General features: G+C 47.7%; 2 protein-coding genes across 4 annotated transcripts in view; one reads left to right on the top strand and one right to left on the bottom strand.

Moving 5' to 3' along the window:
• Positions 1-331: 331 nt before the first annotated feature.
• On the bottom strand, positions 332-13,705 carry mllt11 (MLLT11 transcription factor 7 cofactor). Of its 2 annotated transcripts, XM_048620396.1 has the most exons (3): positions 13,495-13,705; positions 8,970-9,096; positions 332-680 (listed from the first exon to the last, which is right to left on the bottom strand). In XM_048620396.1, exons 2-3 carry the CDS (start codon positions 9,071-9,073, stop codon positions 416-418), a joined length of 369 nt encoding a protein of 122 aa, XP_048476353.1. In that variant the 5' UTR covers positions 9,074-9,096; positions 13,495-13,705; the 3' UTR covers positions 332-415. The 2 variants fall into 2 exon arrangements, with proteins under 2 accessions (XP_048476353.1, XP_020377272.1); XM_020521683.2 differs by lacking the exon at positions 8,970-9,096 and having other exon boundaries at positions 13,495-13,690.
• Positions 13,706-13,721: 16 nt separating this feature from the next.
• The window catches only part of LOC109921650 (CDC42 small effector protein 1-B-like), a 47,706-nt gene continuing 36,864 nt past the window's right edge, over positions 13,722-24,563 (top strand). Inside the window, exon 1 of one of the 2 annotated variants that reach the window (XM_048620400.1) lies at positions 13,722-13,826. The gene's annotated coding sequence lies outside the window, so the exon portion shown is untranslated. Of the gene's footprint in view, positions 13,827-24,028; positions 24,260-24,563 lie in introns of those variants that run through there. The other variant, XM_048620397.1, reaches the window with a different exon arrangement.

Here is a 24,563-nt window from a genome sequence, read left to right as displayed (position 1 = left end):
GAACGTGGGAGGAAACCCACACAGACACGGGGCGAGAATGTGCAAACTCCACACAGACAGTCACCCAAGGGTGGAATCGAACCCGGGTCCCTGGCGCCATGAGGCAGCACTGCTAATCTGCTGAGCCACCGTGCCTGCCCCTGGCATTGGGCGGGTGCAACGGGATGGTCCTTGAAAAGAGCCAGCACACAGACAGAGGGCCGAACGGCCGCCTCCTGCATTGCATCGTCTTGACCGGAAGCTAAAGAAATGAGCTATGAAGGACATTACACACATTTTGAAGGGGCGATCGAAGATGACAGGGACAAGCTGGCAGCAAAGCAAGCAAGTCTTTCACACATAAATGGTAAAACTTTATGGGTTATGAACAATACATTAATAGCTCATTCAAGGCGACGTTTGTGGGAGAACCAACTCAGAGCAGTTCCAAGTCGAGGCCGCTGAAACTCGCAATGGGATCTCGCCAGAAATTGAAGGTATTGTACTGGGCCAGCGTTCCGTCCTCCTCCTCCGTGTCTTGTGAGTCGCGAGGTGCGCCCATAGAGGTCTGTCCCCCGGCGCCGGACTTGGGCACATCGAGACCCAGCACCTCAATCTCTGAGATGTCCACCATGGGGATGGGGGTCCTCCAGAAGAGAAAGGAGTCAAACTGGCTGTTCAGGAGGTCCAGCATCTTTGAACTGGAAAAAAAAAACAGAAAGTTGGGGGGAGAGCGGGGAATTGAGGGGAGAGAGGTGGAATTCGGTCACAGTCGATGGTTCAGTCAATGCATTCACACCAAATGACAACCTTACAGAACCGGTGCTCCTAGACCCTAGGACGTAGGAGCAGAAGTAGGCCATTCAGCCCATCAGTGTCCTCCACCATTCAATGAGACCGCGGCTGATCTGATCATCCTCAATTCCATTTACCCACCTTTTCCCAATAACCCTCAATTCCCATTCCTGATTAAAAATCTCAGCCTTGAATATACTCAATGCCTCAGACCCTGTGCGGTAAGGAATTCCACAGATTCACTCCCCTCGGAGGGAGAAGAAATTACCTCCTCATCTCTGCCCTCAGTGGGCAACCCCTTATTCTGAGATGGTGCCCCCCTGGCCCTAGACTCTCCCACACAAGGCGAAATAACCTGTCTACATCTCCTGTCAATTTCCTCCTAAGAATCTTGTATGTTTCAATAAGGTCACCTCTCATTTTTCTAAACTTCAATGAGCACCTGCCCCAGCCTACACAACCAAACCTCATATGACCAAGTGAAACATCTCTATACTGTGTCCGATGCCAGTCTATCTTCCCTTAGATCAGGGCACCAGAATGGTTGGGGAGATGCAAACAGGCACTAAGGGAGCAATAAACTCTCAAGAAAAGACTTGCATTTACATAGATTGAGTGCTTTACATATATCTATCATGGCGACAGTTCTGAGGAAGGGTCACCAGACCTGAAATGTTAACTAGGATTTTTCTTCACAGATGCTGCCAGACCTGCTGAGCTTTTCCAGAGACTTCTGTTTTTGTATCATGACAACAGCTTGGCTTACATGCCAGAGACCCGTGGGCTCATTCTGTGGATAACTAAGGCCAGTGCATGCAATACAGCGCTGAGGCAGTCCTGTAATGCCAGAGATGCTGTTGTGAGGGTGAAACGCTAATCCAAGGCCCTACCTGCCCTCTCAGCTGGATGCAAAAGAAATTATGACTATTGAAGTGTGTGTGTGTGAGGAGGTGACTAGCTCGCCCCTAGGTCCTGGAGCCTATACTTATCCCCCAACCAACATCTCTAAACCAAACGCACAAACAGGGTCATAGAGACATACAGCACAGAAACAGACCCTTCGCTCCAACTCGTCCATGCCAACCAGATATCCTAAATTAATCTAGTCCCATTTGCCAGCATTTGGCCCATTGCCTCTAAACCCTTTCTATTCATGTACCCATCCAGATGCTTTTTAAATGTTGTAATTGTACCAGCCTCCACCACTTCCTCTGGCAGCTCGTTCCATACACGCACCACCCTCTGCGTGAAAGTGTTGCCCCTCAGGTTCCTTTTAAATCTTTCCCCTCTATCTAAGTGTCTTTTAAATGTTGTCTCACCTTAAACCTATGCCCCTCTAGTTTTAGACTCCTCTACCCTGGGGGAAAAGACCTTGACTACTCCTGGCCCGTATCCCTCCAAACCTTTCCAATTCATGTACTTATCTAACTGTCTTTTAAATGTTGTCTCACCTTAAGCCTATGCTCCTCTAGTTTTAGTCTCCCCTACCCTGGGGGAAAAGACCTTGACTGTTCACCCTAAGCAAGTCCCTCGTGATTTTATAAATCTCTATAAGGTCACCCCCTGAGCCTCCAACGCTCCAGGGAAAATAGCCCAGCCTATTCAGCCTCTCCCTGTAGCTCAGTTACAAGGTGCTGTATATGGGAGCTTGCTGTGTGCAAATTTTCTCTGTTACAGCATTGACCACACTTCAGAAGGAATTTTTTGGCTGTGAGGCAGCAAAAGGTGCGACCAAAATTCCAACATTCTTCTTTAGTAAATCCAAAGGACCATCCTGAGGCTGAGGCTCTTAGGCCTAGGCTTATGTAGTCCAGCAAGATCCTATAAAGGAGCAGAGAAGATCAACCTGTTGTGGGAGCAGTGTTGGCATGGAAACCTGCTTTGCCCCACTCCTCCTCCCCTTCTAGTCAGGGGGCTTTCCACACCCAGGGAACACGCAAGGCGAGTCTCACAGGGGTGTTGGTGCGTGTGAGGGGGATCTTTGGACTGTGGGGGTGTGGTATAGGAGGTTTGGGATGAAGCGTCTCACTGCAAAGGTGATACCTAGGACAACGTAACACCCCTCCACCCACTCCTGGGGCACCAACTAGGACTTCTGCCTCAATTTCCTTCATGGGACGTGGGCGCTGCTGATGAGGCTAGCATTTGTGGTTTTATAATTGCCCCCTGAACCAATTGTCTTGCTCGAGTCTTTTCAGTGGGTCTGGAGTCACGTGTAGGCCCAGGTCACAGAGTCAAACAGCACAGAAACAGACCCTTCAGTCCAGCCACTCCATGCCGACCAATGATACCAAGCTAAGCTAGTCCCAGCTGCCTGCTCCTGGCCCATATCCCTCCAAACCATTCCCATTCATGTACATACCTAAGTGTCTTTTAAACATTGTAACTGTACCCGCATCCACCACTTCCTCAAGAAGTTCATTCCACACACGAACCGCTCTCTGTGTAAAAAATTTGCCCCTCATGTCTTTTTAAAATCTCTCTCCTCTCACCTTAAAAATGTGCCCCCTGATCTTGAAACCCCCTATCCTAGGAAAAAGACAAGTACCATTAACCCTATCTATACCCCTCATGATTTTATAAGCTTCTATAAGTTCACCTGTCCACCTCTAAAGGTTCTATTTCCATTCCGTTTGGCTCTATGACTCTAAGTCAGGTAAGGCTGGTAAGGAGCACAGTGGCTCAGTGGTTAGGACAGAGAACAGTACAGCATAATACAGGCCCTTCAGCCCACAATGTTGTGCCGAACTTTTACCCTAAACCTAAGGTCTATCTAACCTCTGCCCCCTACCTTATACTATCAGCCATATGCCTATCTAATAGGCACTTAAATGCCCCTAATGAGGCCGACTCCACTACCCTCTCCGGCAATGCATTCCATGCCCCTACCACTCTCTGAGTAAAGAACCTACCTCTGACGTCTCCCCTATATCTACCTCCACTCACTTTAAAACTATGCCCCCTTGTAATAGCTACCTCTACCCTAGGAAAAAGTCTCTGGCTGTCCAGAGTTAGCACTGCTGCCTCACAATGCCAGGGACCTGGGTTCACACCCTTGGGTGACTTGTGAGAAGATTGCACATTTTCCCTGTGTCTGCGTGGGTTTCCTCCCACAGTCCGAAGATGTGCAGGTTAGGGTGGATTGGTCGTGCTAAATTGTCCCGTAGTGCCCAGGGATGTGCAGGTTAGGGTGGATTGGCCGTGCTAAATTGTCCCATGGTGCCCAGGGATGTGCAGGTTAGGGTGGATTGGCCATGCTAAATTGCCCCATAGTGTACAGGGATGTGCAGGTTAGGGTGGATTGGCCGTGCTAAATTGCCCCATAGTGTCCAGGGATGTGTAGGTTAGGGTGGGTTGGCTGTGCTAAATTGCCCCCTAGTGTCCAGGGATGTGCATGTTAGCGTGGATTAGCCATGGGAAATGCAGGGTGACAGGAATAGTGGATTGAGCCTGGGTGGGATGCTGTTCGGAGGGTCAGTGTGGGTTCAATAGGATGAAAATGGGATTTGGTACCATGTCTCGCACTGGCCTGAGGTTTGGATTCTTACACCAGTCATGTGCCTTGAAACCCAGTTTTCCCAACAGCTAAGTTCTTCTGGAGTAACCCTGTGGGGGAGAAAGCGGGAACAGGGAATTGAGTTGGCTGATTGGCTGTGATAGTATTAAAGGGCAGAGTGGCCTACTCCTGTTGACTATGTTTCTATCACCAGGATCAACTTCTGAGGCCTGGCAACAACCAGGAATGACAAATAACCATGACTCACTCATTCCAATTGAATATTTGTTGCCTTTGTTCCCTGCAGATCTTTGCATATTTTTCAGTCGTTATGTTTTTTTTCTCTGATTTTAAATCATTTTCCTCTGCATGGCTCCTACCTTGGGGATTGTGCAGGAAGAATGGTAGTTGAGCGCAATTCCTTTGATAAGGAATTATTTATTTCGTATGTAAAGCAGAAACAATGCACATTGTATGAACTGGCCACAGTCCAGGTAAAACCACCAGGGGTCAGTTCCGGAACAGGGCAGCACAGCGATCCTGCTTCGCCATTGTCACCCCTGCTTGTCTAGGAGCATACCAGGCAGAAACAGGCCATTCGGCCCTTCTGCTGTGCACCAGCCTCCTCCCAATGCAGTGATCATTAGCTCCCCGTCACACAATCCTTCTGTCCCCTTCTCCTCTGTGTGTTTATCCAGCTTTTCCACTTCAAGTAAACCTGCTAGCTGTGGCAGCGAGGCCCCCATTCTCCCCTACTCCATGTGGGAGTGAGTCCCCCATTCTCCCCTGTTCCCCACGGGAGCAAGTCCCCCATTCTCCCCCCATTCCCTGCAGGAATAAGTCCCCCATTGTACTCCACCCACCTTCCTCATGGGAGTGAGTCCCCATTCTCCCCCACATCCCGCAAGAGTGAGTCCCCCATTCTCCCCCACTCCCCATGGGAGCAAGTCCTCCGTTATTGCTCCCCCCTGCATTCCACATGGGAGTGAGTCCCCCATTCTCCCCCACATCCTGCAGGAGCAATTCCTCATTCTCCCCCACTCCCCAGGAAGCAAATCCCCCATTGCATTGTTCCCCCCCATTTCTCATGGGAGCGAGTCCCCCATTCTCCCCCACATCCCACAAGAGTGAGTCCCCCGTTCTCCCCCACTCCCCACTGGAGGAAGTCCCCCATTGCTCCCCCCACCATTCCTCACGGGAGTGAGTCCCCCATTCTCCCCCACATTCCACAAGAGCGAGTCCACATTCTCACCCACATCCCGCAAGAGCGAGCCTCCATTCTCCCCCACATCCCGCAAGAGCAAGTCCCCCATTCTCCCCCACATCCCGCAACAGTGAGTCCCCCGTTCTCCCCCACGGGAGCAAGTCCCCCATTCCTCATGGGAGAAAGTCCCCCATTCTTCCCCTACTTCCCACAGGAGTGAGCCCCCCATTCTTGCTTGCTTTCTGACTGAATGGCAGTGAATAGGCTAATTGGCCCCTCACCGTCCTGGTCTGCATTCCCACCTGTACTATGTCATGGTGATAATAAACTTGAAACCATGTTGAGGCAGAAGTACATCCCGACAATCCTCCACCGCTGTCTCCCTGCCTCCCCCACCCAGCGCGAATGAGAGTGTATTTGAACACAGAGCTATGTTCTACGTCTCACTTGCATTTGTATAGAGCCGGGGTGAGAATGCGCTTGGAGTATTGTCAGTATTTTTTGCCTCATTATCCGCAGAAGGATTGAGTGGGTTGGCCAAGCTAATTCCTGAGAAGGAGGGAATTGCCTGGATAGGAAAGACTAAATCAATTGGATCTCTAGTCTCTGGAGATCAATGAACAAAATGGGATCTCAAGACGGATTTCTTACAGGTTCTGAGGAAGATTCGTTAACGGAATCAAAACACAGACTCTGCTTTCTCCACGTCAGACCTGTTGAGTTTCTCCAGCATTTTCTGTGTTTGTTTCAGAATTCTTACCAGACTCGATGGGACAGACACAGGAAGGACAGAGTCACACAGCACGGGAACAGACCCTTTGGTCCAAGCCGTGCAGGTTTCCAAACTAAACCAGTGCCACTTGCCAGTCCATATCCCTCCAAACCTTTCCTATTCATGTACTTACCCAAAATGTCTTGCATCCACCACTACCTCTGGCAGTTCATTGCAAACACGAACCACCCTCTGTGTGAAAAGGTTGCCCCTCGGGTCCTTTTTGATGATTGCCCTCAGGCCGCGAGGGTGTGAGGAGGGGTATGGGAGGATCTGGAATCAAGGGGACACAGTCCCATGATAAAGGGGCTGAGGTGGGAAGGGATTTCTTCACTCAAAGGGTGGGGGAACCTTTGGAATTCTCTGCCACAGAAGTTCAGCCGCTGAATACATTCAAGACAGTGATGGATGGATCTCTAGGCATGAAAAGTATGAAGTGCAGGTGAATAGGAGTAAATTTGCTTTGATCTCATTAAATGGCTGAGGAGGTTTCATCGTCCTTCCTCCTGCTCCTTAGAATATACTCCGATGGTGAAAATGAGGCAGAGTGCTTCATATATGGTTACAGATCTGTACTGGGAGGAGATATTCTGATGAAAGAGAATAAAAATGTGGATGGTCAGCCATCTGTATTTGCAGCCAGCAGTTGTCAGCCCCAGGAATACATTCATGACTCAGCCACTGCTCAGGCCTGGATTTGGCATCTCTGCTGAGGCAGCGCCAGACGGTGCCCTCATTACATTCGGGGAAGCAGCATCTGTCTCCCATGGGTTTGAGTTTTACAAGGCGCAAATAGGACCATGAGAAATAGGAACTGGACAAGGCCATTCGGCCCCTTGAGCCTGTTCCACCATTTAATATGATTGTGTCCTTTCCTGCCCTCTATCCCCGTAACCTTTGGTTCCCTGACTGATTAAGAATCCCTCTGCCTCAGCCTTAAATATACACGAGGACGCTGCTCCCCCCCAGAGCTCTCTGTGGCAAGGAGTTCCAAAGACTCACAACCCTCTGAGAGAAGAAATTCCTCCTCATCTCAGTCTTAAATTGGTGTCCCTTTATTCTGTGCCCTCTGTTTCCCATAAAGGGAAACACCCTGTCAGCACTGACCCTGTCAAGCCCCTTAAGAATCCAATATGTCCCTTTGATAAAAGGCATTCTGATCTAATACTCACTTCTGTGATTAGGTATCACATTTGTTTGAAAAACCTACCTCTGAAGTATTTTACTCGATGACAGGCACTATATAAATCCAAGTTGCAAATTACAAACTATTGACCAAAGCAACTATTGCCAATTCAAAAGATGATCGTTACAAGTTTGCCTGGCCAGCTAACTCCAAAATTTGTTTCAGTTGTAAGTTCCAATGAATAAATGTGTGGAACAAAAATTGTGCCTTATAGTATAGTTGCGGGGAGGAGATATTTCCGAAATGTATTTGTAGTCTTATCCACACAATGGCCTATCCAGAAGTAATCATCACTTTCCGAAGCTGCCCAGATTCAAGAATTGTGTAAATGGATTGGAAAATTACAAGGCACCTCTCCATTATTTAAGAAGAAATTTGGATAGGAACTTGAATAGGAAACATGAGGAGGGATATAGGCCAAACACAAGCAGGTTCAGTTTGGGAAACTTGGTCGGCATGGACTGGTTGGACCAAAGCATCTGTATGACAATGATTTGCCTTTATTGGTTAGTGCATTGACTATGGGAGTTGGGAGGTCATGCTGCAGCTGTACAGGACATTGGTGAGGCCACTTCTGGAATACTGCGTACAATTCTGGTCTCTCTGCTATAGGAAAGACATTGTTAAACTTGAAAGGGTTCAGAAAAGATTTACAATAATGTTGCCAGGACTGGAGGGTTTGAACAATAGGGAGAACTGAATAGGCTGGGGTTATTTTTCCTTCAGAGTCAGATGGGTGAACTTATAGAAGTTTATAAAATCATGAGGGATATGAATAGGGTGAATAACCAAGGTCTTTTTCCTAGAGTCTGGGAGTCCAAAACTCGAGGGCATACGTTTAATAAAAACCGAATCAACTGCAGATGCTGGAAATCAGGAAGGAAAACCAGAAATTGCTGGAAAAGCTCAGCAGGTCTAGTAGCATCTGTGGAGAGAAATCACAGTTAACTTTTCAAGTCAAGTGACCCTTCCTCAGAACTCCATCGGTATCGGTTTCAGGTGAGAGAGGAAAGGTTTAAAAAGGACCTGAGGGGTAACTTTTTCACGCAAAGGGTGGTGTGTGTATGGAATGAGCTGCCAGAGGAAGTGGTGGAAGCTGGTACAATTACAACATTTAAAAGGCATCTGGATAGGTATATGAATAGGAAGGGTTTCAAGTGATATGGGCCAAATGCTGGCAAATGGGACTAGGTCAGATTGGGATATCTGGTTGGCATGGATGAGTTGGACCGAAGGGTCTGTTTCCGTGCTCTATGGCTCTGTGTCTGACAAGATCACCTCTCATTCTTCTAAACTCCAGTGAGTAGAATCCCAGTCCATTAGTCTTTGCTCATAAGACTGTCCCTCCACACTGGGGATCATCCTAATGAACCTTCTCTGAACTGCCTCCAATGAAATGATATCTTTCCTTAAATAAGGGGACACAAAACTGCCCACAGTGCTCCAGATGTGGTACAGCTGGAGTCATGCCTCCCTACTCTTCTACTCCAAACCCCTTGAAATCAGGGCCAACTTTCCATTAGCCCTTCCTGCTTACCTGCTGTACCTGTGTGCTAGCTTTCTGTGTTTTGTGCACAAGTCCTTTCGGGAATGCAGCTCTATCGCTCGGGCCACGTGCTCATCCAGTTCTCCTTCAGCCATAAGGAGGTCAAAACTCGCAGTTGCTAAATTGATTGTAGCAATTAGTCTCTGCCAGTCAGGCTGGAGGCACAGGTTCGAAGCTTGGGGCTAGAGTTGCAGGGTCAGGGGAATATGAGGGAAAACTGATCGCTGAGCAGTGAGCGGTACTAAACTGGTCCTCCTTGCCATTGAAGGGTGGAGAGGGGATTGCAGTGGAAGAAGTGGAGACAATGAATGAGTTAGAAAAGGGAAGGAGACTCACAGGGAGACAACGCAGGGGTGAGGCCAAATGGACTGCTCGACAGAGAGCTAGCATGGCCTCAATAGGCAGAATGGCCTCCCTCCATGCCATAACGACTTTGCACCAACAGAACAAGGTCGGCAGGTGAGGGAAGGCCCTCGCGGTAAGCGGGAGATTGGTAAACTAAAGGCCCAAATGTCTCTCGGACGCGATCGATTTAACCACCTGTCATTCCCAAAATTATCCCCCAAATCTCGTTTTCAAATAGGATGGAATCACGCCCCAGGAAGAATGTTCTAAAGGTTAATCATTCACTTCCTCACAGACTAGATTTAATTTATATCGTCCTCCGCACCTGTGCTGAGGGAGCGGGTGCTGTCGGAGGGTCAGTACTGAGGAGTGGGCACTGTCGGAGGGTCAGTACTGAGGAGTGGGCACTGTCGGAGGGTCAGTACCGAGGAAGTGGGCACTGTCAGAAAGTCAGCACTGAGGAAGTGGGCACTGTCAGAGGGTCAGCGCTGAGACAGCGGTCACTATTGGTAGGTCAATACTAAGGGACCGGGCACTGTCGGAGGGTCAGCGCCGAGGGAGAGGGTGCTGTTCGAGGGTCACTGCTGAGGGAGCAGGCACTGTCCAGAGGGTCAGCACTGAGGGGGTGCCGCACTGTCGGATGGTCAGTGCTGAGAGAGCAGGCACTGTCAGAAAGTCAGCACTGAGGGAGTGGGCACTGTCAGAGGGTCAGCGCTGAGGGGACGGGCACTGCTGGAGGGTCAGTGTTGAGGGAGTGGGCACTATCAGAGGGTCAGCACCGATGGGAGAGGGCACTGTCGGAGGGTCAGTGCTGAGGAAGTGGGCACTGTCAGAGGGTCAGGGCTGAGGGAGCAGGCATTATCGGTGGGTCAGCACTGAGGGAATGGGCACTGTCGGAGGATCAGTGCTGAGGGAGCGAACACTGTTGGAGGGTCAGCACTGAGGGAGTGGGCACTGTCAGAGGGTCAGTGCCAAGGGAGCAGGCACTATTGGAGGGTCAGCGCTGAGGGAGTGAGCACTTTCGGAGGGTCAGTGCCAAGGGACTGTGTACTATCGGAGGGTCAGTGCTGAGGGAGTGAGCACTGTCGGAGGGTCAGTGCCGAGGGAGTGTGTACTATTGGACGGTCAGTGCTGAGGGAGTGGGCACTGTCAGAGGGTCAGTGCCAAGGGAGTGTGTACTATCGGAGGGTCAGTGCTGAGGGAGTGGGCACTGTCAGGAAGTCAGTGCTGAGGGAGCGCCATACTGTCGGAGGTGCAATCTTTTGGATATCATGTTAAGCCTCTGACACAGAGATAGAGAATTTGTGGCCCACTCACTATCCCTGATCCTGGTGTGAGCTCCCCTTGATGTCGCCCAAGTGAGAGGACTTCCGACTGGCCAGGAATGGTGGGCTGCTAAACTGGATGAAGGAGATCTTTCCATTTCTTTCCCCAAGATGGTGGATGTAGATGGCGATGTATGGGGGTTGGGCAAACATCCCACACAGTGTTGTCGCCAATAGAAATGGTGGCATGATTATGATGTGCTGCACCACTGATCGATGGGAACTGGAAAGGAGGAACATTCAACATGGCTGCCTTTGAGAGGCTGCACACTCCAGTTGGACGTGATCGCGGAGGATCCAAATCACAGGAACTCCCACCAACAGCCTCTCCTGTAACGGCAGCTTGACACAGGCAGCCTGGGCCTAGCCATGATCAACAAGGAGCCTTCCGCCATCTTTTTTATCCCCCAATCCTCGGATGGGCTGCCGCAAGGTCTCGTTTTAATTGACCGCGAACCAAGTGGCAGGCCAAGTCTGAGGGCAGTTAAGAGATGACCCCCATCGCTGTGTGGGGTCTGGAGTCACGTGTAGGCCCGGACTAGGGTAAGGACCACAGATTTCCTTCCCCAGTTAGTGCACCCAATGGAATTTTTACCACAATCGCTGATCATTGTCATTACCGAGGCTAGTTTCATAGATATTTTCCAATTATTATTTTCTGGAGCAAGCAGTACTTGAACCTGGGTCTCTTGGGCCAGAGGTAGGGTCACTACCACAGCGCCACAGGAGGCCTAAAGCTTAGCTTTATGTTTTATTTTCTCTAATCAGCCTGTGTAGACACACATCTAGAACAGAGGGGACTTGAACTGAGGCCTCTTGGGTCAGAGGTACGAACACTACCAGTGCACCACTACAGCCAAAGATTAGCTTTATATTTTTTTGCCTCTTCTATCCAGAAGTGAGCGACCTTCCCACCGTGACTCGGGAGGGGGGTTGCTGGTTAGGGAGAACGGGAAAGGACTAAATCAAAATGGAGTTGGAGGGTGAAATAAAGCACTCTATCCCCCTTTCTCTCTAATGGCCTCGATCGCACTGATGGACCTTCTCCCAGGGACACCCGGGCACAAACGTAGCTGTGGAGGAGGGGCAGATAGTCGGCAGCCTGCTGTTTGTAGCCAGCCCAGCCAGACCTCCTCTGATTTGCCCTCAGCCCTCCGTACCAGATGCCCAAAGATCAGGAGTGTGCGACCGAAAACACAACGGAAGATTCTAAACAGGAGGTGCATACGACTGCAGCAAAAGAAAAGAAATCAAATCTGGTTCTAGCTGCATCAGATAATTGAGTTTCAAATTGTCAGCAGATGTGTACCCGTCTGCTAATAAAATCTATCCATTCACATGCAAATTTTTTGGATATTCAATTACCTTTCATGACGATTGGAGTACCTTGCTATAGGAAAGATGTTGTGAAACTTTAAAGGGGGCAGAAAAAATTTGCAAAGATGTTTGCCAACATTGGGTTTGAGCTACAGGGAGAGGCTGGGGCTATTTTCCCTGGAGCATCGGAGGCTGGGGGGTGACCTTATAGAGGTTTATAAAATTATGAAGGACATGGATAGGCCAAGGTCTTTCCCCCCAGGGTTGATGAATCCAAACCAAGAGGGCATAGGTTTAAGGTGAGAGGGGAAAGATCTAAAAGGGACCTACTGGGGAACTTTTTCACACAGAGGGTGGTGCGTGTATGGAACGAGCTGCCAGAGGAAGTGGTGGAGGCTGGTACAATTACAACATTTAAAAGGCATCTGGATGGGTATATGAATAGGAAGGGTTTAGAGGGATATGGGCCAAATGCTGGCAAATAGGATGGGATTAATTTAGGATATATGGTCGGCATAGCTGAACTGGACTTGAAGGGTCTGTTTCCATGCTGTACAGTTGTATGCATCTAAATGAGACTAGATCAATTTAGGATATCAGGTCAGCATGGACGAGTGGGACAGAAAAGGTCTGTTTCCGTGCTGTACATCTCTATGACTCTTCCAAGTCGATTAATTAACAGATTGCATTTAATTCGTCCTCTGTGCTGCACACTCTCCGTGAGGGATGCTCAATTTAGATCTCGACACAAATCCTAAATTCATCTCTGAGGTGGCTGGATTGTGTATTTGGTGGGATTTGAACAAAGCATTTGCCCAGAATCTGGAATAACCGAATGACCAGCAGAAATGATCACCACCTTCCCAGCTGACCCTTGGTTGTGGATCCTTCCAGTTCTCTGATTAAACAATCGACAATGTTGAAAATAATTTGGCAAATCCGCACCCCCCCCCCAACTTCTTGCTCCAGACTGTAATTCCTCTCTCTCTCCCTGCGCTCTTCAGCAGTTTCCCAGAGACTGAATTTGCATTGTTTTGCTGATTTAATGATGAAAGGTGTGCCCCACCCTAGAGAAGCAGCTGTAACCATTCTGCAGAATGTCTCCTGTGTGTCTGGGAAAAAATGACCTCTTGTACTAGCCACTGGCATCTTCCTTAAGAGATGCCCGATTTTGGTCTTACCCATACACAGTCAAATCTCTGAAGGCCACTTGACCCAGAAATAGACATAAGCAAAAATAGATAGGGAAATTTGAAGGCGATGCTCAAAAAAAAATTTGCCTTCACCGCATTTACAAAATAAACATTTTCTGACTAATGTCTCCTGCAGCTAATAAATTGGCATGGTTTTTAAACGTGAAGAAAATGTTTTAAAATGCCATCTTACGTCTCTGAGATGAAAGCAAATCTCCAGATATTATAACAGGAGGAAACTGAGGGTGGATGACAGCTCGGGTAAATATTAAATATTTGAGGTGGTGGTAGGGGGGGAAATAAATGACCTGGGAAGAAAACGAGACACATACTGACCTTTTTCCGAAAAATGTTTCGCTCTGCCTTGGACTGCTGAACGGAGCTCTTTGTATGTCCCTGCAAGGAGCGGTATTTGTGTGTGTGTAAGACAGAGAGAGACAGCTTTGAGATGCTGTCCCCACCCCCTCAGGCAGCTATCTCTCTCTCTCTCTTTCTCCACTGCAATGCAGCAGAGATTGGCTGGAGCTGTCACGCATGATCTCTTCGATCAGCAGCAGTTCCCAGCGTGTCTACCTCTGTCGCAGCTGCCTCCCCTCCCTTTCCATTACATCTCTCTGATGGCCCCAAAGCTCGAACCCAGAAGACAGTGGAATATGCAACCGGCTGATGTGAGTGTTAGCGCAGAAGCTGCACAGGGAGATGAGGGAGAAAAGGCTGTTTTGGATGCTGGGAGTTGGATTCAAGTACGAGGAGCAGGATTTTGGGCTAAGGCGAATACACAGCAGCATTAGAGTGCAGAGGTAACACAGTGTGTGGAGCTGGAGGAACACAGTAGGCCAGGCAGCATTAGAGGAGCAGGAAAGTTGACAATTCAGGTGGGGACCCTTTTTCAGAAACGTCCACTTTCCTGCTCCCCTGATGCTGCTTGGCCTGCTGTGTTCCTGCAGCTCCACACTGTGTTATCTCTGACTCCAGCATCGGCAGTTCTTACTGTCTCTAGGGCTTAGAATGCATCTGCTATGGCATTGAAAGGTTCTTTTTTTCTGTCTTTGTAACAAATCAAATTTGACCCAAGCAGTAAAATGATGCTGTCTTCTCAATCGTTATCCCATCCTCTAGATGAGATGCCAAAGCAGTGTCACCGAATTCTTATCGTGTAGCAGGAGGCTGTTTTGCCCATCATGCTTGCCCTGCCTCTTCAAGCAAGCATTGTGACCTCCATGCTAGTCTCCTGCCTCTTCACCATATTCTCGTCACGTTATTTCTATCCAGATGATCATCCCATGCCTCTCTTGACTGACTCTACATCTCCAGGCAGTGCATTCCAGATCCTAACCCCTGCTGGTATTCTTGCTGGACTGTTAATCCAGATTCCCAGGTAAAATTCTGGGGACCTGAATCCTGCCACTGCAGATGGTGGGATTTGAATTCAATAAAAATCTGGAATTAAGAATCTAATGATGACCATGAAACCATTGTTGATTGTTGGAAAATCCCATCTGGTTCACTAATGAGAACGAAACTGTTATCCTTACCCGGTCTGGCCTACATGTGACTCCAGACCCACTGCAGTGTGGTTGATTCTTAACTGCCCTCTGGGCAATTAGGGATGAGCAATAAATGCTGCCCAGCCAGTGACACCCACATAGGGTCATAAATTTGCACAGCATGGAAACAGACCCTTCGATCCAACTCATCCATGCCGAGCAGATATCCTAAAATAATCTAGTTCTACTTGCCAGTATTTAGCCCCTATCCCACTAAACTCTTCCTATCCATGTCCCCATCCAGACACCTTTTAAATGTTGTAACTGTACCAGCCTCCACCACTTCCTCTGGCAGCTCATTCCATACACGCACCACCCTCTGCGTGAAAAAAGTTGCCCCTCAGGTCCCTTTTAAATCGTCCCCCTCTCACCTTAAACCTGTGCCCCTCTAGTTTTGGACTCCCCTGCCCTCGGGGAAAGGCCATGGCTATTCACCCTGAATTGAAAAGAACAGCAGGTTGCCTGAGTATGAATTTGCTGCTACTTTTGGATCTTCCTGTGTAAAAGCCTTACAAGACCACAATGGCTACATTTCACAAAGCATTTCATTGGCTGTGAGGCGCTTAAGCGTGGCACAAATGCGAATCTTTCTATCTTCCGATTCTTCCAGATGCCATCGGCCTCCCAGTGTTGAAGCCCAAATGATCCTATCCCATGGGGTATTGTCAGTTTTGATTCTTGCTTCAGTCCAAAGCCAATGGCGGGGAGGTTGCTGACCAAGAGCATCTTGCTATTGGCTGTGCCAGGGAAACCTGGGGGACTGGACCTGGCACGTTACCAGAGTCATACAGCACAGAAACAGACCCTTCGGTCCAACAAGTCCATGCTGACCCTAATCCCAAACTAAACTAGTCCCGACTGCCTGCTCCTGACCCATATCTCTCCAAACCTTTCCCACTCATGTACTTATCCAAATATCTTTTAAATGTTATAACTGTACTCGCATATTCTGGAAGTTTGTTCCACACATGAACCACTCTCTGTGTAAATAATTTGCCCCCTCATGTCTTTTATAAATCTTTCGTCTCTCACCTTAAAAATATGCCCCCTAGTCTTGAAATCCCTCATCCTGGGGAAAAGACACCTGCCATTCACCTTATCTATACCCCTCATGATTTTATAAACCTCCGACATTCCAGTGAGAAAGTCCCAACCTCTTCAGCCTCTCCTTATAACTCAAACTGTCCATTCCCAGCAATATTCTGGTAGATCTTTTCTGAGTCCTCTCCAGCTTAATAATATCCTTCCTATAACAGTGCATTCCAAAACTGGACGCAGTAATGCAGAAGAGGCCTCACCAACATCTTATACAACCCCAACATGACGTCCCAACTCCTATATTCAGAGCTCTGAACAATGAAGGCAAGTGTGCTAAACGCCTTCTTAATCACCCTGTCTACCTGTGACGCAAACCTCAAAGAATTATGTACCTGAACCCCTCTCTGTTCTACAGCACTACCTAAGGCCCCATCATTAATTGTAAATGTCCTGCCCTTGTTTGTTTTATCAAAATGCAATACCTCACATTTATCCAAAGTAAACTCCATCTGTTACTCCTCAGCTCATTGACCCAATTAATAAAGATCACTTTGTAAATCTTAGATAACCTTCTTCACTGTCCACTATACCACCAATTTTGATGTCATCTCAAACTTATTAACTACACCTTCTATATTATCATCCAAACATGAACATAAATAACAAACAAAAGTGGACGCAGTACCGATCCCTGTGGAACACCACTGGTCACAGGCCTCTAGTCTGTAAACCAGCCTTCCACCATCACCCTCTGTCTCCTGCCATTAAGCTAATTTTGTATCCAATTGGCAAGCTCACTCTGAATTCCACGTGGTCTAAAAATTTACTAATTAGTGTACCATGGGGAATGTTGCCAAAGACTTTACTAAGGTCCAAATAAACAATGTCTACCACTCTGCCCACATCAATCTTCTTGGTTATTTCATCAAAAAAACTCATGCAAGTTTGTAAGACATGATTTGTCTCTCAGAGAAAAAGCATGCTGAGGTCCAATGTGCTTAGAGAACATCCCAGATCAGTTTGAGATGGTGATCAGGGCAGCTCTGATATGAGAAAGAGCTGCTCCCTTGGGTGGCCCCAGAGAATTGGTTTCCACTGAGATGAGGCATCCTTGAAGAGATAAGTAAGGCTGGTCGAGAAATGGCCATCCCAATCATCTCAAGATCCAACAACAGTGGAATTGTTGACCCATCGCAGCGATTGACCTCCATCAATTTGTAGATCACAGGCACAAGGAGAGGGAAATCACCTTGTAAATATCTAAAGTCATCTGATGAGGCATCTATGTCTTGTCTACTCCAAAGAGAGGTGTCAATAGCAGCCCTACCCCTCATTCTAGCATACTACAATGCAATGCCAATAGTCACACTGCCCTATGTTGGCCAACATATGTATAGTCAGTCATCACTTGGCCCAAGTACTCAGTTGGATGGTATTGAAACATGCAAGATCCTGAGTGGGTGGGAGGAGGCGGGGGGGGGAGGAGTTCTGACAGGGTAGATGCTGAGAGGATGTTTCCCCCTCCTGGGAGGGGGTGGGTAAGTTAGAATTGGGGAGAAGCATACTAAAGAAGGCCTCTCCCCTGTAAGATGGAGATGAGGAGACATTTCATTAGTGTGTGGAATTCTCTCCCTCAGGGAATAAAGCAGGCTAGCTCAGGGAACATATTCAAGGCTGAGTTAGACAGAGTTTAGATCAACAAGGGAGTTGTGGGTTATGGGAGGATGGGGGGGAGTGGAGGCAAACAGCAAACTGGTTTGGAAACCATAGTCTGATCAGTCTGATGTGAACGTACTTGCTGGTGGAACAGGCTCCAGGGCCTGAATGGCCTACTCCTGCTCATTGTTCTGACGTTTGCACAATCCAATATTAATGGCCCGTCAACCTAAAGTATAAATATAACTTGCCTCGTACTTAAATGTTGATATTCAAAAATGACTTACTCTTGAGGTTTCCGAGATGACTGTCAGTTGCAATGATGTCACACTATGATGTCAGCATTCTGTGATAATAACAGAATAAATGATGTCATTGTACATTGCAATGGCAACATTGATTATGTCATCGCACGTAACGACGGCAACACTGATGACATCATTGCCTGTAGTGATGACAAGGCAATGTAACAATGGCAACGCTGATGATGTCATTGCACATAACAATGGTGACGTTGATGATCCCATCGCACGTAATGATGGCACCACTGATGTCATCACACAATGGCGGCAACACCAATGATGTCATCACACATTACAATGGCAACATGCATGATGTCATTTCACATCATGCTGACGATGGTGATGATGTCAGCATCATGTGATAATGACAGAACTCATGATACTTGCATCATGTGACCATGATGTGACCGTGACTGAACTTGTGATGACAAATGGGGAATGTGAGCGCTTAGTCTCCTAACACACACAGCATATGCTCAGAGGTGAACCACAGTCCCAGTTCCTCTTCAGTTTGCTGGCAGAGCAAGTCACCATGACCTCCCAATTCTGCTTTTCCCTAAAGTGCTGCTCCAGTAGTCACTGAATAATGTGAGGATATCTGTCTTCCCCAGCCTCAGCTGGCTAAAGTCTTTGCAGAACCATCTCATGCTGCATTGGATGTGAATATTCAAATAGGAATGGATCAGCTTTTCAAAAATGATGAAGGGAGATCCTTCTGTTATGGTTGGCTGAGACTCAGATAGTAGACTAACTGAACCATTGTAGGAAACATGAAAGACTTACATTTTTATATAACCTGTCATGACTCGTGTGTTCCTTAAACACTTTGGAGTCACATTCAACAAGCCACCATCATAATATAGCAGCCAATTTGTACACAGCAAGCTTCCGCAAACAGCAATGAGATATTTTTCCAATTAATACTGCTGGGTTAAAGCCATCAAGAAGAACAATCCAACTCTCTTTATGAAAATAGTATTTTCTTTCACATCCACCTGAGAAGGACTGATGAGGCCTCAATTTAACGACACAACTGAAAGACGGCATCACTGACAGTACAGGACTCCCTCAGCCCTGATTCTGAAACAGTGCCCGCTCCCTCAGCACTGACCCTCCGACAGTGCCCCTCCCTCAGCACTGACCCTCCGACAGTGCCCCTCCCTCAGCACTGACCCTTCGACAGTGCCCACTCCCTCAGCACTAACCCTCCGACAGTGCCCGCTCCCTCAGCACTGACCCTCCAACCTTGCTTGCTCCTTCAACTCTGACCCTCCAACCTTACTTACTCCCTCAGCGCTGACCATCCGACAGTGCCCGCTCCCTCAGCGCTGAACCTCTGACAGTGCCCACTCCCTCAGTGTTTTACCCTCTGACAGTGCCCGCTCCCTCAGCATTGGCACAGGGAGTGTTGGTCTGGATCAGAGAGCAGACCTCACACTTACAAACTTTCCATTCAGAGCTTAGATGAGAGTCCACAAGGCCGAGGCTTGATGTGATGTGCGTAGGAGGACAACATTCAAAGATATGGGACAAGTGAAGGGAATTGGGATTAGCGCATCTTTGGTGGTAGCTACGTCTGTGTAGACTCAATGGGCCAAATGGCCTTTCCTGAGCTGTATGGCTCTCCTGAGTTTAAAAGAATGAGAGTCTACCTCATTGAAACATTTTTAAGGGGCTTGACAGGGTAAACGATGAGAGGATTTCCTCTTGTGGGAAAGTCTAGGACCAGAGGGCACAGTCCCAGGATAAAGGGGCGCCAATTTAAGACGGAGATGAGGAGAGATTTCTTCTCTCAGAGGGTTATGGATCCTTGCCACAGAGAGCTGTGGGGGCAGAGTCCTTGTGTATATTTAAGGCTGAGATAGATAGATTCTTGATCAGTTCACGATCCAGGGAAAGGACAGGAAAGTGGATTTGAAGACTGTCAGATCAGCCACGATCCTATTGAATGCCTGAGGGACCGAATGGCCTACTCCTGTTACTATTTCTTATGGAGCAAACTGGGAAGGCGATGAATGCTTATTGGATCCCAGAACTCGCTGTAGAAACAAACATTGTCTCGCATAATCAGTCCTCCTTTATCACCACACCCAAAATAATATAGCTATAAGCTTACATATAATGTAGTACATTATTTTAAAAACAAAACCCTGCAATTGTTTTTTCTCCTTCCAACTGTCTGCTTTCCTCCTGTAGACACTGACAAGGAAGGTGTACAATTGAAGCAAACAGTGTGGAAGGAAGCCATTCAGCCTACTTTGACAGTGCTAGCCCCCTTTGGTGTAGCTATCAATTAAGCCTTGCCATTGTTTTCTCTCCCCTTGGGTGAGTTGAACAGGTGTGATTCAGTGAAGGAATGGAACCTGGATAAACTCATGAGGGAGAAAGGAATAGAAGGATTGAGGAATAGGTGGGATGAGGGGGTGGGTGAGAGGTGGTTTCTATTGAATCATAGAACACAGAAACAGACCTTTAAGTCCAACTCTTCCATGCCATAGAGTCATAGAATTGTGCAGCAGGGAAACAGACCCTTCGGTCCAACTCGTCCAGGCCGACCATGTAAACTAGTCCCATTTCTCTGCAGAGATAGTAAGAACTGCCAATGCTGGAGTCTGAGATAACACAGTGTGGAGCTGGAGGGACACAGCAGGCCAGGCAACAACAGAGGAGCAGGAAAGCTGACGTTTCGGGTCCTGACCCTCCTTCAGAAAAAATGGTGAGAGGGGAAAGATTTAAAAGGGACCTAAGGGGCAACTTTTTCACACCAGGGTGGTGTGTGTATGGAATGAGCTGCCAGAGGAAGTATTGGAGGTAGGTATAATTACAACATTTAATAGACATCTGGATGGGTCCATGAATAGGAAGGGTTTAGAGGGATATGGGCCAAATGCTGGCATATGGGACTAGATTAATTTAGGATATGTAGTCGGCATGGACCAAAGGGTCTGTTTCTGTGCTGTACAACTCTATGACTATAACTCTTTGACTACGACTATTCATGCACCTGTCCAAATGTCTTTTAAATATGGTAACAGTACCCACGTCTACCAATTCCTCTGGCAGCTTGTTCCATACATGCACAACCCTCTGCATGAAAAAGTTGCCCCTTAGGTCTCTTTTAAATCTTTTCCCTCTCACCTTAAACCTATGCCCTCTCGTTTTGGACTCTCCTATCCTAGGGAAAGACCTTGGCTGTTCATCATTTATGCCCCTCATGACTTTATAAACCTCTATAAGACCTCAACCTCCTACACACCAGTTGAAAAAAGTCCCAGCCTCTCCTTATAACTCAAACCGTTCAGTCCAGGTAACATCCTTGTAAATCTTTAAATTTCCAATTTAATGATGTCTTTCCTGTAGCAGGGTGACCAGAACTGTACACAGTACTCCAAAAGTAGCACCACCAATGCAATATAACATCCCAATTTCTGTACTCAGTGCTCTGACCAGTGAAGACAAGCATGCCAAATGTGGAGGAGAAATGCTAGGATGGAGTAGAGGGGCCGAAAGGCCTGTTTCTGGGCTAGAAAATTCCAGCTAACCTGATGAGCTCGGTGAGGCTGTATTGGGTCTGGTCATGGCTCAGCCCTGTTTCAGTTCCCTGCCTTGGTGTTTCCTCTGATTTCCAGCTGACCTCAAATCTCCAGGTTGAGAAGAGGAAAAGAAGCCTTCACCAAGCTGGGTGGCCTGGTGGTTCAGTGGGTAGCACTGTTGCTGCAGAGTGCCAGGGATTGTGAGTTCAATCCCAGCTTTGGGAGACTGTCTGTGTACAGTTTGCATGTTATTCCCTGCGTCTGTGTGGGTTTCCTCTGGGTGCTCCAGATTCCTCCCGCAGTCCAAATATGTGCAGGTAAGAGTGGATTGGCTGTGCTAAGTTGCCCCTTGGTATCCAGGGATGTGCAGGTTAGGGTGGATTGGCCATGCTAAATTGCCCCTTGGTATCCAGGGATGTGCAGGCTAAGGTGGATTGGCCATGCTAAATTGCCCCGTAGTGCCCAGGGATGTGAAGGTTAGGGTGGACTGGCCGTGCTAAAGTGTCCCTTAGTGCCCAGGGATGTGCAGGTTAGGGTGGATTGGCTGTGCTAAATTGTCCCATAGTGCCCAGGGATGTGCAGGTTAGGGTGGATTGGCTGTGCTAGAGTGTCCAGGGATGTGCAGGTTAGGGTGGACTGACTGTGCTAAATTGCCCCATGGTGCCCAGGGTTAGGTGTGTTAGCCGTGGGAAATGCAGGGTTACAGGGACAGGGTGGGATGCTGTTTGGAAGGACAGTGAGGACTCAAGAAGCTGAATGGCCTGCTTCCACAATGTAAGGATTCTATCGTCTTCCAGGGACCCTTGCTGCGGGTCAGCAGTGAGGGAGTGCTGCACTGTCAGAGGGTCAGTGCTGAGGGAAAGCCTCTAGTGTGTGTGTGTTTGTGTAAAATGGCTGTCAGTTCCTGTCGTACAGGAGCAACCTGCATTTATGTAGCGTGATGAAGAACATGAGGAGCAGGAGTAGGCCATCTGGCCCCCTCAAGCCTGCTCCGCCATTCAATAAGATCATGACTGATAATTTTTTCATGGACTCAGCTCCACATACCTGCCTGCTCACCAAAACACTTAATCCCTTTACTGTTCCAAAATTTTATCTTTGCCTTAAAAGCATTCAACGAGGTAGTCTCACTGGGCAGGGAATTCAACAGATTGACAACACTTTGGGTAAAGAAGTTTTTCCTCAACTCAGTCCTGAATCTGCTCCTCCTTATTATGAAGCCATGCCCCATAATTCTAGTTCCATCTGCCAGCATAAACAAGCTCCCTACTTCTGTCTTATCTATTCCCTTCATAATTTTATATGTTTCTACAAGATCCCCCCCTCATTCTTCTAAATTCCAATGAGTATAGTCCTAGTCTACTCAATCTCTCCTCGTAAGCCAACCCCCCTCAACTCGGAATTATTTTGGGAAACCTCCTCTGCACCCCATCCACTGCCAGTACATCCTTTCTCAAGTAAAGAGATCGAAACTGTACTTTAAGGCAGCAATTCCTAAACAGAAGTTCCCCAACAGTTGAGCAAGGAGGATGGCACGGTGACTCAGTGGTTAGCACTGCTGTCTCAAAGTGCCAGGGATCTGGGTTCAGTTCTGGCCTGTGTGTGGAGTTTGCACTTTCTCTCCTGTGTGTCAGTTTCATCTGCTTTCCTTCGACAGTCTATGATAGTTGCCTTTTTCCCTAGGATGGGGGTTTTCAAAACTAGGGGACACATTTTTAAGGAGAGAGAGATTTTAAAAAAGACATGGGGGACAATTTTCCACCACAGAGGGTGGTTCGCGTGTGGAATGAACTTGCTGAGGAAGTGGTGGATGTGGGTACAGTTACAATGTTTAAAAGACATTTGGATAAGTACATGGATAGGAAAGGTTTGGAGGGATATGGGCCAGGAGCAGGCAGGTGGGACTAGTTTAGTTTGGGATTATGTTCAGCATGGACCGAAGGGTCTGTTTCTGTGTTGTATGACTCTATGTGCATGTTAGGATGGATTGGCCCTGCTAAATTGTCCCATAGTGTCCAGGGATGTGCAGGTTAGGGTGGATTGGCCGTGCGAAATTGTCCTGTAGTGTCCAGGGATGTGCAGGTTAGGGTGGATTGGCCGTGCTAAATTGCCCCGTGGTGCCCAGGGATGTGCAGGTTAGGGTGGATTGGCCGTGCTAAATTGTCCAGTAGTGCCCAGGGATGTGCAGGTTAGGGTGGACTGACCGTGCTAAATTGTCCCATAGTGTCCAGGGATGTGCAGGTTAGGGTGGACTGACCATGCTAAATTGTCCCGTAGTGTCCAGAGATGTGCAGGTTAGGGTGGACTGACCGTGCCAAATTGCCTCATGGTGTCCAGGCATGTGCAGGCTCTGTGGGTTAGCCATAGGAAATACAGGGTTACAAGGGATCGGATCTTATTGGGATGCTTTTTGGAGGGGTCGGTGTGGACTCGATGGCCGAATGGCCTGCCTCCACACTGTAGGGATTTTCGAGAGAAAGAAGACGAGACATTGGCTTGGTCGCTTTTAATGAGTGTCTTTAAAGTGGAGAGGTTTGGGGAGACAAATCCAAAGTTTGTGAGGGGGGCTATGAGCAATTTTGATTTTTTTAAAAAAATGAATAAGGCAGACACCCTGAATCTTGGTACTTTGCAAAAACAAAATGTTCTGAAATGTATATAGCTGCCCAGAATAGTTATACCCAGAGGTGGCGTTCTCCGAGTGTGTTTTTGAGTAGAACAGAACACTCCCCCTGTCTGGCCATGGGAAATTGAGAAGTCTGTTCCTCTTCAGTTTATAAAAAAGAGGTTAGTGACTTAGGGAGCGAATGAAAGTTAGAGCCCCACCTTACAGGGACAGCCAAACCAACAAGGAAGCAACATTTCGGACTAGCTAATTTTAAAAAAATCACACACACACACAAGGACTGTCGATAAAAGTTCAGATCTTTTTCTCTTTCAAAAAAAAAGTGGATCAAAAACTTTTGAAATCTCGACTTCCTGATTGACTTAGAGAGAGAGAGAGGGAGAGACAGCCTGACAAAAGGTAAGCCGTGGTGTGTGTTCGCAGATGTTAAAAATTCCTCCAAGTTTTTGGAGGCTGTAGGAGAAACAGAGAGCTCTGGAAAACAAAAACCCCAAAAAGTTTAGATTTCTTTCTGTCTCTCTGTCGCCTGCAGCTACTGTCTGAAGCAGAGACAAAAGTCTTGCTGGGACTTTTTTTTGTAATAAGATGGGGGTGGGGTGAAGAAACGGGGCATTAAATAAATTGAATCGATGATTTTAATGTAATCACTAAATTAAAGCAAAAATAAAGTACAGTTGGCTTTTTTTTTTGAGGGTTTGAGAGC

Source organism: Rhincodon typus, chromosome 46, assembly GCF_021869965.1.
Source record: "Rhincodon typus isolate 14 chromosome 46, sRhiTyp1.1, whole genome shotgun sequence".
In the NCBI taxonomy this organism is placed as follows: Eukaryota; Metazoa; Chordata; class Chondrichthyes; order Orectolobiformes; family Rhincodontidae; genus Rhincodon; species Rhincodon typus.
The sequence above is the reverse complement of the archived record's forward strand: the minus strand, read 5'-3'. Positions and strand labels throughout refer to the sequence as shown.

Bases quoted from the DNA above. Each gene is read 5' to 3' on its own strand.
- mllt11 (XM_048620396.1), bottom strand. From the start codon at position 9,073: ATGGCTGAAGGAGAACTGGATGAGCACGTGGCCCGAGCGATAGAGCTG. The intron at 681-8,969 runs GTAAGCAGGAAG...TTTTTTTTCCAG, and splicing joins CTAGCACACAGGTACAGCAG to TTCAAAGATGCTGGACCTCC.